The 13,404-nt window shown below is 42.1% G+C and overlaps 2 protein-coding genes across 3 annotated transcripts in view; both read right to left on the minus strand.

Moving 5' to 3' along the window:
• LOC105450339 overlaps nt 1-13,404 on the minus strand; it is a 250,151-nt gene that overhangs the window by 62,221 nt on the left and 174,526 nt on the right. The gene's annotated exons all lie outside the window — the stretch shown is intronic.
• LOC105450347 lies at nt 9,005-12,142 on the minus strand. The gene is made up of 2 exons (XM_011690139.1): nt 11,932-12,142; nt 9,005-10,862 (listed from the first exon to the last, which is right to left on the minus strand). The coding sequence occupies exon 2, from the start codon at nt 10,693-10,695 to the stop codon at nt 9,037-9,039; it is 1,659 nt and encodes a 552-aa protein (XP_011688441.1). The 5' UTR covers nt 10,696-10,862; nt 11,932-12,142; the 3' UTR covers nt 9,005-9,036.

Consider the following 13,404-nt stretch of genomic DNA (forward strand, 5'->3'; position numbering starts at 1 on the left):
TTACCAATCTTATCCGGCAGATCTCACGCAAAATCGGTCACGATTTTAGCGTAAAGCGACGTAATCGGTGTGCGGCGGCTCAACGGAGATTTGCCGGAGAAAACATTCTCACGGAACCGCGCCGTTTCCGCGAATATCTCCGCCGAGTTTCGTATCCGTGACAGGCTCATAAAACACGGAGTGATAAATAGTAGCGGGTTATCAAACCGCATATGTGCCGGGGAATTCGCTAAACGTTTCTCCTCTTCTTTCCCCCTCACCCCTGTCGAACTAAATGGTGATAAGCTGCGCGAGTTAGGTATACCTAAATCATCCTAATTGCACGCCACGATGAGACACCTCGTGCGGTAATTTCAAGTGTCACTCTCCCCCTCCCCCCTTTCTCTCTCTCTCTCTCTCTCTCTCTCTCTCTCGTTACCCGAAACGAAACAAAAATCACCATTATTGACGCCCGTCGTCGCTTTTATGGCACGTAAATCGCTTCCAGGAGTGCGACAGTGCTCGCCTAATGTGCGCGAAGCGCGGGCTAAATAATACGCAAAATCAATATAAATCACTTGCACCTGGGACGAGTGCGTGACATTTATGCTGTCGTGTCCGACTTTAATTTACCGCTCGTCGGCCGACGCGTCGCGTTTCACCGTGATATATTGCAAGACATTTCTTTGTGGTCAAGCTATGCACGGATGTGAATTCAATTGCGCCCCAACAACGTTATACGAAGCTGCGCGAAAATCGTGCGAGCGCGGCGCGATGACGAAGTTTCTCTCTCCGAGTCGACTTCTCGTCTTCGGTCGCCTTCGGACGACGATGAAGTTATCGAAAAACTCCGTAAATCAACGGGAAGCTGCGTCATAAATATTTCGGTAAAAAAGAAAAAAAACTAAAGAAACACGATGTCACGGCAAAGCCCCCGTCAATTCGACTTGCGTTGCCCACGCTCGTCCGCCGCGGTCGCCACCGCCGCGCCGGTCGAACATCTCTCGCCGATATTTCGTCGAGTCCGCGATTTATGCGCGGAGCGCGCGAATCAATTATCATAATTAATAACCGGATTATAAAGCCTGGCGCGCCATTCGCGGGACTCTCTCTCTCTCTCTCTCTCTCTCTCTGTCTCTCTCTTACAAGATCGAGCCCCGTTCGCCGGCTTTCCTCCGGCTGGGCGAATAACAAATCCCTATTGATCATCCGGACGGCGACTATTGGCCGGCTTAATTAATCGATCCGGTATTAATCGGTACGAGTACATTGCCGTGGCCGCCGCACGCTGTAAAATGCAATTATTCCCCGTCGCTGGCCCCGACATCGATATAATGAAGAATTCTACGGGACGATTTTCGAGGGAGTAATCTTCTCTTGCCGATGGATTGGATTAAATCGTCGCAGATTGTAGAGTAGTCCTCTTAATGAGACTTAAGTGGCTCGTACCGTCACGTTTAAGCCAGTCCAGCCGATGAGAAAGAAGATTGAATTACGAATTTACATTTTATCTTCTGAGAACTTCGTTTAATTTGAGATTATCGCTCCTCTTAATCCTCCGTGCCGAGAGCAGTTTTTCGGCAGCGTAAACAAATTTAATATTTATAGCCGATATGAGAGATTTTTTTTACTCTCAAAATGTTACATTAAAATAAATGACAAATGAAAAGGAAGTAATGAGCCTTGGTATAGGTGTAAAAGCATCAATTTATTGCATTTTTTTTGGAAAAGCCGGTACAAATAAAAGCCGAAGGAGGATTAACGAAATATTAAGATTTATATAAAAATAAATATTATCCTTTAATGAAATTTTTCCATTAGATATTACAGAATGTCAATTTATAGAGGTGCTTTATACTTATAGCCAAGGCTGTATACATGCGCATATGTACGCGCTGTGTGGCGCGGGGGAATAAAATAGCTAAAACTGTTGCTTGGTTCCTTCTTTTTTTTTTTTTTAAGTACAAACCTGTTCATGTGAACATCGATAACGCGACGTCGTATATAACCATTGTAATTCACCGAGCATTAATACAGTGGCATTTGCAAGTCAGGTGGTGGTGTATTAACTTCGATTACCTTGTGCTCTTTTCTTTCGTGAACCGGGTGAATAATTGCCCGTACTTTACCGCACTGTCCGACGCATAATCGCATAACGCGCTGTTGTAACGCACACGTGTACACGTTCGAAGAGGGGACGGAGAGGGAGGGAGGGGAAAGAAAGGGACACGTCCGTTGCGCGTACACCACGTACCAACAATAAATTTACATAGCGATGTAATCGCCAAAGAACAAGTGACCGAACAAGAAGATTCTCTATCTGCGCGCGGTTAGGCAGTAAGGAAACACCTCGCTCCCGCGCGGTTAAAACGATACACGCCGGGGCCCCTCGTGGGCTAAACGAGCCGAAGGGGGAAGAGCGTGATGCAGATATGATTGCAATCGTCGATATAGATATAACTACCGGGCAATAATCGCGGGCTGAATCCGACAATGCATTTTATAGGGTTTAACAGTCAATTAAGGCCCCGGCAGTATGAACGAAGCCAAAAGCGATTACGATCGCGAGAGTGATTACGATTCACGTCGTTAGTGCCCCTCCCTCCCTCCCCTCTCCCTTCTTAATGCATGCGGGCATTAATTGTCGAAATCATTAGTTCGTAGAATCGCTCGCTTCAAGCATTGCAATTTCCCTTATCTGACTTTTTGTCTACTGATAATGATTACGAGGGCGATTATGAATTATGTAGATGCGCGAGATTTGTGTACTTAAACTGTATTTTAACTGAATTATGAAGGGAATAATAGATATGAGATATGTGTGTATGCTTTATGTTGCAGGTAAGTGCTCGCACACAGGCGGAATACATCGCTCACGCGAGGATGCGATACGTATCGGTGAGTCACCCTATGATTTAATAAAACATCGATAGATCGGAGAGTGCATTGTGCGGTATCGATACGTACATTGGCTTCGCCGTTGCGTTTATCTCAAGCAATTATCGTATTTAAATTAGTTCTATGAACATAACTTATCGAAACGCCAATTATAAGTTATGCGCCTGTAAGTAAGCGTGGCAGATAATGACAGAAATAACACGCAAATAATAAATATAAAAAGTAAATAATAATGAAAGATTGTTTCTGGCGAAAGAGCAATTTGTATTTCCGAGATCGAGCTCCACAAGATGTTCTATAATGGCACATAAAACAGGCGGAATAGAATAGAGTTTAAATTATATAGTTCTTTGCATTTATCTTCATTTCCGATGAAATTCATTGCATCGAAACGAACCACCTTCGTGAACTGGCCGCCTTATTTAGCGGGCTTTCGTGCGGAGGCGTTATTACCTGGCACGAGAGTTCCTGTTTTCGCATTGCTCTGAACCCACTGACACGATTGATCGCAATTACCAAACGTTCGCCATCGTGCCTGTAAAAGTTCGGTGTTCAAACATGCGTGACAGGTTACGGGGAGATACGCGGAATTGCTTTGTGACATTTGTTTTTCAACGCGATTATCTTCCGCATGAGAAACAGGTACGCGAGCGAGAACTCTCATCTGTAAATTATATTGTAATTCTCGAATGACGTTGCGCGAAAAATAATCGGATCTCGAAAGTAAATTATACGAATGTTCGAACGTATTTAACAAGATAAGCGATCCTCGGTACTGTGCGTTTGTACCTCTCTAGTCTGCATCGCGTTTCGTTGCGTACTTTTTCGTAAAACTCTCGTATAATGATTTTGTGAGACGTATAAAATGTAAAAATTGGGTCGTTTTTATTTAATTCTGAAATACAGCCTTGGCCATTAGTACAAAGCGTCCCCACAAATCTATGTAAACGTTCTATATCTGGGTTAATGAAAAATAAATTAAAAACAGTTTTATTAAAAAAATATTTATTTTTAACAATTTTAATATTTTGTTAGCTTTCCTTTGGTCTTTGCGGCTTATCACCGCCTTTTTCAAGGAAAGGCAATAAATTAAAGAGTGCTCTAAATCTACCAAGGCTTTAATAGCAGCTCGGTATATTTGAAAATACTTTTGCATACTCAAAAAACGCTTTAATAAAGCTTCAGCTGCGAAGATAAATGTGTTTACGACGTAACGTCCGGTGAAACTGGCACGTTTGTCAAAGCGGTGGCACGTGGGATCTCGCGAGGGGGAAACTCTCCGGGCGTTTTCGAACGCGGTCGTAGATTCGACCACTCATTAGTGCTAACGCTCGACGAATGACCGTTCCACCTGTCCACTTCGCGTGCAATTAGCCTTCCATTTAGGTAGACACGGTCCTCGAAACAACGACCGCGTCGCACGGCTATTTCAGTCGGCGGCGTATATACGTCGAGACAGATGGAAAGGCCTCTCGATCAGGCGGCACTCAATTTGGAGCTCCCGAGCGCTCCAGCGAACCTTTCCGCGGTTCTCTATAAATGACCATTGCGGCCGCATTTGAATGCGGGGCCCGCCGATCGTTATGCATAGAAAGCGCACGCGATTACGCGGCCGTTTAATTGCCGAAGGAACGGATGACGTTGAACTGCGATCAGAGAGTGATGTAACTCAAGGCGAGAGGCTGTGACTCTCTAATATAGAAATCGTTAACTTCACACTGACATGCTTAACATTTATTTTTAACGCTAGATAAAAAATTATATCGCAAATTATATGAGCAAGTTTAATTCGCGATATTTTGCTGCTCCCTCGCATGAATACTCGAGGTACAAGCTTCAAGTACATTCAATTTTTATTTTATAATCTTTGATTTCTATGTTACAAGTCATAGCGAAAGGAGAAATCAACGCGATTATTTTCCGGAGAATAAATCGAAGTCTATATCCTTTAACGTTATATATCTACGTTATATATATCTATATCCTTTAATGTTAGATATGTGCAGTTGATTTTTAACGCTAGATAGAAAATTATATATTGCGAATTATGAACAAGTTTAATTCGCGATATTCGCTACTCCCTCGCATGAACTACTCGAGGTACAAGTTCCAAAATACGTTAAATTTTTAATTTACAATCTTTGATTTCTGTGTCACAAGTCATGGCGAAAGGAGAAATCAACACGATTATTGTCCGGAGAATAAACCGAAGTCTATCCTTTAACGTTCAAATATACGTGAAGTGTACAGGCACACTGGTCGCCGCAGTGAACTCGCCTTCCACGTTATTTACGGTCTCAATGATGTAGCAATTAAAATTACACGATTCAAAGTATCTCTGATGATCGAGCCTACCGAGTCGTTATCGAGCAGGTGTAACTAAGATCGGCCGGCGGTGAGTAGCGGCGGGCTCTCTCCGGGCCGTCTCTTATGAAGCCGTTGTAAGCTCGCCGCGGGGGTCCCATCGGCGAGGCGTGTTACTTGCCAGCGTGAATTACGCGCGGTTTTGCATTTACACTGAAAACCGAAGGAGATCGGGGCCGGGAAACTGATATTTATCGCGTCGCGGGCGCGGGCGCGCGCACGCGCAACCGCAACGGCCGATTCGACGGCATGCCGCTGCACTGCAGTGCAACGTTCGTGCATCCCGAGCGACGTCTCAATCGACACACCCGGCATACACCGCGCGCCTGGCTTGGTTGCCTGTAAAGGTTTTTTATTTTTTTTTTTGTTGCCTGCGCCTTACGACGGGATTGTACAATAAATACAACCGCCGATGGCGCCATCGCCCCGGCTTATGAAATGCTCCGAGCGCGGCCGCCGCCACCGCGCGCTCGCTCGCTCGCGCGCGCGGGGACTGTCTTGCGGGTCTTGAGAAAATCCCACCCGGCGAGATCGGGTTCTTCTTTTTTTCGCGCTCGGTGCAAATAAAATTTAAATGGCGAAGGTAGCGAGAGGAGTAATTACATAGAGTTAATGTAAATGACAGATTTACTAGCATCGCGATATCGTGTTGGCGTACACCGTGAAATTGCGTGTCTGTCTCGGCTAAATTGATGGCAAATACGGTCCGTAATCCATTTAAGCGAATAACAAACACACTCGCTTAATTCTCAGTAATTCTATCACTAATTATCGTTCTTATGCGTTTCCTGCGTTGAATCAGAACGTGTATAACAAGATATAAAGTGAATTGAATTAGAAGCTATCCTCTTTCACAATCTTACAGGCCTTACAGCGTATAAATTTTTTTATACCTCCACAAAGACTTCATCAATCAAATTAACTATTTCTTTCCCATGCAGAAATTTAATACCGAGAGATTATAGTGATTAACCGCTTATTTTGAGTGTTAAACTTATGACTTTTATGTAAGGGTTAAAGTTCTGTTAAAATAAACTTTACATCTCGCGAGAGGATCGTCTTTATCCGCATGCCCCTTCTTAATAACTATAGCACTCTGCGCCATATATGTGCTACATATTTCATGCAGTCTGTCCGTACCCTACGAATAGCGCATTTCCTGGTCCGCGCATCGACGCTCGTCCATCAGGCCGCGAGCGCGATTTGATCAACAAATTGGTACAAATCTCCGTCAGGGCCGCGCCGCGGCTGACCCCGACTCGATCATCGATCGATGCCAGTTGTGCGAGAGATGCACGGGGTAACGTAGCCCCGTATCGCGGGCGTAATTAATGCCCGCGCATCAATTCACGCTAAGAGGGTCCATGAATCCGTGCGATCCTGGAGGCTCATCAGGGAGCAATCGCCGTGCCGGGTTCTTGCACGCCGCGCCGCGCCGATCTTGCTGCGCGCGCGGAAAAAGCTGTCTAAATCACGTAGAGGGAGTCTTTTCCAACGCGCGCGCGCGCGCGCGCTGTTTGCTCGACCGACTCGACGTTTGTCCGAGATGTGCGTTCACGTGCGCATCACCATCGACGATGTATGTATGTGTGTGTGTATGTGTGCTTGTGCGCGGGTGTACGCGCAGTTGTTCGCTCGATATCCGCGTGTATTATACGCGTGAACACGGCACGGCGCGCGGGATCGGGATCTCCCGCCGTAAAGCGGGGAGAAATTAATAGCCCGATATTAATTCTCACTGATTCCACCACGAAATGACTGGTTGCTTGATTCCATCAATCTGCGCGAGTAATAACAGGCGTGCCTCTACCTCGCCTCTTTGTGCGTTCGTGATGGTAACGCGCTCGCGCGCACGCAGGGCAGAGCAGTACCGGTAACGTCCGTCTTATGAGCCACGAGTAATGCCTAACTCGGTGGTACCCTTGGTAAATATGAACTGGAAATGCGCGAGTAGAAGGTTCTAGGTTGCCAAGTCTATAGGAACGATGTAACTCTGGTGGAAAATTTCGCGTCTACCGGAATCGTCGAATTCCGTTCTTCCTGCAGGCGTGAAGACATTATATATAAGAAATTTTATCATTTTTGTTAAAAAGATCAAAATATTAAAATACAGCGGATGTAAATATTGCATGTGCCTGACGCAAGAAGAACGAGATACGGAAATCGTCGCTTCTTTATAATGAGAATTCTTTTAACCTTAAATAAACGACGCATATAATCGCGTTGAAGGGACAACTTTCAACAATTGCAGATCGATTTATCTCGAAGATTTGACTTATCCGCGCCTCCCCGTTCGCGGAACCGGGAGAGAATGTCGGGAGTACAATGTTCGAGGAAGCGAGGCCGCGAAGATCTATGCCTAGGATCCTCGGCGGGGTTTCAGCGAAGTCCTTGGCTCGCGCGATTGTCGCCGGCCGGCCTCCGCGGCGCGGCGTCTGTCGGCGGCAACCGGGTACGGCGGATACGCGATGCCTACCCTGTGTACAGGTAGGCGCGCCGCGCCGCGCCGCGCCGCCAGGCGCACAAAGCAACGTCGTCGCGAGCGGCCGTGTTACTCCCGGCGCATGCTGCTTTTATAATGGAATAGTTCGTGGCGAGAGCGATTTATCGCGACTATTTCCATGTCGCCCGCTCGCCGGGCACCGCCGCGCGGTTCACCCGCCGCGGTCAGCGTCGCCGCGTATTCTTCTCGGTGAGGCCGCCGCCGTTACCTTCTACCGCAAAGAGCAGCGTGCAACCCTGGACTACGTTAAAGTTCAGCTATAACAGACTTGCGGGTTCAGCGGTTATCGAACGATCTGCTTATTTTGAAGATAAATATAATACGACGAATTTCGAAAGTGCGCTTGAATCCGCTGTGTCGATCGGCGAGATCGCTGAAAATTCTCTCCCTTTTTTAACCTTTATCGTATCATTATTTGAATTTTTTCTGTTAATCAGTATTTATTTAGTTTCAAATTAATTATTGAATGTTTTCTCTGTTTGTCAGCATTTATTTAGTTTCAAATTAATTAACGCGTCCCTGATTAATAGCATTTCGATGTTGGAGACCGTCGCGCTGTCCAATTCGCGATTCCGATATTCGGCGGGCTATCATTCACGAATCCTCGTCGATTCGTCGTAGCCAAAGGTCGCGCTGCATCCTCTCCCCGTCGAGGGGATCGAGAGCGCGGCGAGTATATATCGGTGAAGGTGTACTTGAGGAGAGTGGGTCGAGGCACGGATGAGGAGTCGTCGAAGGAAAGGTGAACCTAGGCGAGCTCACCGAGGTCGCGGCCGTGCATATTCCAATCCTAACGACGACGCCTCCTCCTCCGCTCCGCTCCGCTCGCCGCTCCGCGAAGAGATCTCTCGCTCGGGGAGACTCGCTTATTGCTCGTAAATTACGCGCGGCTTCCGACCCGCTTTCTCGTTTACTCCCGATGCGACCCCGCGCGATGTGTATGTAGATTGTCGGCGGATTTTTTCCCGGTCGATCGCGCGCGATGTGGATCACCCGGGCCGTTAAATCGATGAGTGAATCGACAGCGCGTGTCGCTCGAGAACCGCGAAAAACGCGATGGGTCTCGAGATCCAGACGGTGAGCGGCTCGTCGAGACTCCGTGGCGTCGCATAAAATCCTAAAAAATTGGTCAAAATGTCAAAGATCATTTAATTTACACAAAAGTTGGTATATTCAGGTTTTTGAGATCGCTGTAGATAATGAGAAAATAAACAAAATTATATATTTTGTACATTATAAAGAAGACAAACAAAATTATACATTTTGTACATTATAAAGAAGATATTTTTACTTTATGGACAAAAATCGAAATCAATATCAGTATCAGAATCGCAATAAATGTCAATATGAGTGTCGGTTTCTGAAGATTCAGAAGATTCGGATGTATCGGTATACATCTCATCCGTGATTGCAGCATGAGCTGTTGGAGATTCTAGTAATTCGATAGTTTCTGGCAACAATGATTCGAGTGGTCTTTGAGGCAGTTTTCTTATACTAGAAATATATGGATCCGAAGTGACCATCAGCTGATTGAAAACATCTTGTATATTATCTCTTGAGCACTTTCGCGAAAAATTTTTACAAAGTTTTTTGATATTCTTATTTCGTGCTTCCTCGGATAATTGACCTATCGGTAATAATAAGGCGGATGCTATAATTTCTGGCCCGTGAATTAAAAGTTTATGTACTGAAGTCGGCATGTCGTACCACGGGTATAACTCGACAAATTTCCGCGCAGTTTCCAGAGCATATTCTCGGAATTTATCGCATTTAATATTATGGCCACTCGAAATGGCCTGTAGAATCACGTGAAACCGATTGATTAAATGTTCGGAAACACCTGTTATTGTAGCAGATATACTCGAGTTTTTGAAAAAGCGTCGAGCTGTACTTCCGTCGTTAGTGCTTCCGTAACCAGGTTTTATTGGACGGTCAACAATTAGTCCCAATTGTAAACGAAATCCCTTTTGAATAACTTTTTTGCGGTCTTCGGTAATTCTTTTCTCCCTCTTAGTATTAGCTTGCCATTTCTTAATTTCGAGTTTGTATGATAAATGCAAACAGCATTCAAAAAAACGTATCCAAGCGTGCAACATTGATATTCCAAATCGTACATTAGTTTCAGTTACTTTTTTCTGCAGAATCTCATCTATGTTGTTGAACTCCTTGGACGTAGCTCCGCACAAGTAACAACGTTGAGCAGATTTTGTACCTGGTACCGCACTGCAAACTTTACTGTCTATCATCGTAAACGTCATGTTGTATTTAACGCAGATTTCCATTCCGTTTACTTGTGTTGTGAAAGGAACAAGCGACTCCACCTGTTGTTCAATGTCATCGACATCATTGAGTACCGACTCAACATTTTCAAGCAGAAGATGCAGTCTTATCGGTCTACAGAATCGAGAAGACGATGGTCTAGGATTCTTCCACACAACAATTTCTGTGTTCGATATGTGGTCCTTATATACGAGCTGTAACGGCACAAGTGAGGTGACATACACATTTCCATCTGATTTGCCGCCTTCGGTAAACTTCTGCTTGTAAACGCTTTTCCAGAGCCTCTGCTTGTAACGTCCAGAGCTTCCGTCACAACCCCACTTACAAATGAGGCGTATATTTCTGGCATTTTCTACAGCCAAGCTACCAATAACTTCTCTTTGGAGGAACAAAATACGCTCTGCTGTGTGATCCAATAAAGCCTGCAATTTTACTTCTGCACAACTCCCTGTGATCGTAATGCTAGTACGTGGTGGATAACAACGCTTTTTCGCTTTTAAAACGTTATCGTAAGATGGATACAACTTACAATTATTTTCTTTGCCTACTTTTACTATTCCCTGGTAAGTACGCTTCGAGAACTTATATTCGACCAAAATCGAAAGTGCTTCGTCATTAGACAAGGTTCTTTCAACTTCTGATGTCAAAGTTGCTATATGTTTGTCCCACATTGTTCTGATCGTGTGAAAAAACTTAGCAAGGGCAGGCTTTATACCTTCATGTACGAGAATATTACGGTTTTCTGTCCATGCAGCTTTCAAAATTTCAGTTTGTTTGGACAAGCCCTCCTTCAAACGATCATAAATACTTCTTCTTTAGTGTACATTTCTGTCCGATCCTGCAATGAAAACATATTCAAACTGTGGTCTCGGATTTATATATTATTTTAATATTATTCGTAGTACGCAGAGTGTAGTTTCAATTTAATATAATTTTCATGAATTTATTATATTTTTAGAAGTTATTTCAAAACTGCGGTGTTAAAGCGGCTTAAGAACGTTAAAATAAAAAACTTCAATGCGCATTTGCACTTGCACATAAGTACAGAAACGCTTATATATGTCGGAAAACTATCATTACAATACAGTACCGCTGAAAAGTTTGCTAAAATAAATCATATTATATCAGTTTATAATAACCGTATAAAAAAATGTATACGCTATTTTAAAATGCATTCTTTAAAATAGGTTTTAAATTTTTTTAATCTATAAGGATATACCTTAAAATAATACTTTAAAATGTATTAGAAACTAACATATGACATGACAGAAAAGTTCGCTAAAATAAATCATGTATCAATCTTGCTAAAATAAAATATCAGTTTCCAATAAGCGTATAAAAATGTATACGCTATTTTAAAGTGCATTTTTTAAAATAAGTTTTAAATTTTTTAAATCTAAAGATATACTTTCAAATAATGTATTAGAAACTGACATATAACTTATTTCAGTATGATAGAGAAATAGTTTTGCGTTCAACGCGAACTTTTCGACGGTACTGTATTTGTTTCTTTTACCTGAAATAACTTGTCCCTTTAATACTATACGACCCTATCTATAACAAAAGATTGTTGGGCAAAACAACTAAGGTCTATGCCAAGGTCTGGTCTGTTTACACGCTTGGCAAACGATCGATACCGAAACTGCGCGGAGCGCTTGTACAAAAATTTATCGCAATACCGCAAAAGCAGATAAAAGCAGCTAAATTTTTAACGATTCGAAAGAGAAAAGTATAAGCTAAAAAATTTGTATTAATCTCAGAATAAGGTAGTATACATAACTATTTGAATATTTGAAAATTTAATTCTTTCAAAATATATCATTTCTTAAAAACTTAAATTTAACTCAATAGCTATATATGTAATACACATAAAAAACATTGTTAGTATTGTTCTTTATTGCACATACTTCCAGGAATAGAATCCATTTTGCAGAATTTGATTTTTACACTTTTTGAAATATACGCACAAAACCACACTGGTAGAATCTTCGTTACCTCCGACTGTTCCGTACAAAGAGCAACTTTCGACTGAAATGGAAATTCAGGTATATGAGATGTAAACGTAGGATCATTCGAAGAAGAATTTAGTTCTCTTTCAGAAATGTAGGCCGCATTCCTGTTAGACACATGTTATCCACGTGCTAGCTATGTGCTAGCATGTGTCGCTAACCATCAAGCTGACTACAGAAACGATAATAACATTTTCTAAAATTAAAAATTAATTTCTCGACTTTTGGCCAATTTTTCAGGATTGTGGTCCACTGTGCGCCGGTGGTATTTCCGATAATTATTATTCGTTCGTTCCACTTTTGCGGGCTTAACTCGCGATCGTTTAGCGGAAATTCTACTACTTTGAATGTGAAACTTGCAACACGCGCTGCATTCAATAAACGCATTTAATATTAATAATAAATTGAATATGTTTATTAAAAAATATAAATATAATATAAAAATTTGATGAAGAAATATGTTACTTCTCTATAAAGAAGATACTTTCGTCAACGGTCAAACCACGTTGAAATGTACAAGTTCTCGTCCGATCACTTCAGTCAAGCAGCGTCGGGCACGGTTAGTACTTAAATGGGTGACCGTTTGGGAACACCGTGTACTGTTGACATTTCTTTTATTTTTTTAATTTTTATTTTAACTAGCATTACAGTCTCGCGCGCTATTTAATATTTTTTGATACATGTTTATTAAAAAATATAAATTTAATATAAAAATTTGATGAAGAAATATATTACCTCTTTATAAAGAAGATACTTTCGTCAATGGTCAAATCACGTTGAAACGTACAAGTTCTCGTCCGATCACTTCAGTCAAGCAACGTTGAGCATGGTTAGTACTTAAATGGGTGACCGTTTGGGAACACCGTGTACTGTTGGCATTTTTTTATTTATTTTTTTATTTTATTTTAACTAGCATTACAGTTTCGCGCGCTATTTAATATTTTTTTATTTTTTACTATATGTATATTTATTATATATTATTAACTTTTATTATTAACTTTTATTTATTATATATTATTAACTTCAATATGCAACTGTCAAAATATGCAATTACAGCCGTTCACAAAGTAAGCGTAGCGAGACAACTAATTACGGAATAATAAACTTCGATAGATTTGAGTATCGATTTAACATGCCTTTTTTAAAAGAAGACTAGTTACTTTTAAAATCGTACGTGATTTTTGTTATAAAATGCTAAATAATTGTACTTCAATTTATTATGACAATCGCGTGAAAATGAGTAATGACGATTGAACACTTTTGCAGATATAAAAGTGACCAATATTATTAAATTTTGCAAACTTAGTTATGCAACAAGTTTTTATACGTGCGTGGACGAATAACTTATCTTTACAGTTTGCACAAGTATAA

This window comes from Wasmannia auropunctata, unplaced genomic scaffold (assembly GCF_000956235.1).
Source record: "Wasmannia auropunctata unplaced genomic scaffold, wasmannia.A_1.0 LD336063.1, whole genome shotgun sequence".
NCBI lineage: Eukaryota > Metazoa > Arthropoda > Insecta > Hymenoptera > Formicidae > Wasmannia > Wasmannia auropunctata.

What these genes read in the sequence shown, in the direction of transcription:
- LOC105450347 (XM_011690139.1), bottom strand. Translation starts at nt 10,695, where the DNA reads ATGTGGGACAAACATATAGCAACTTTGACATCAGAAGTTGAAAGAACC.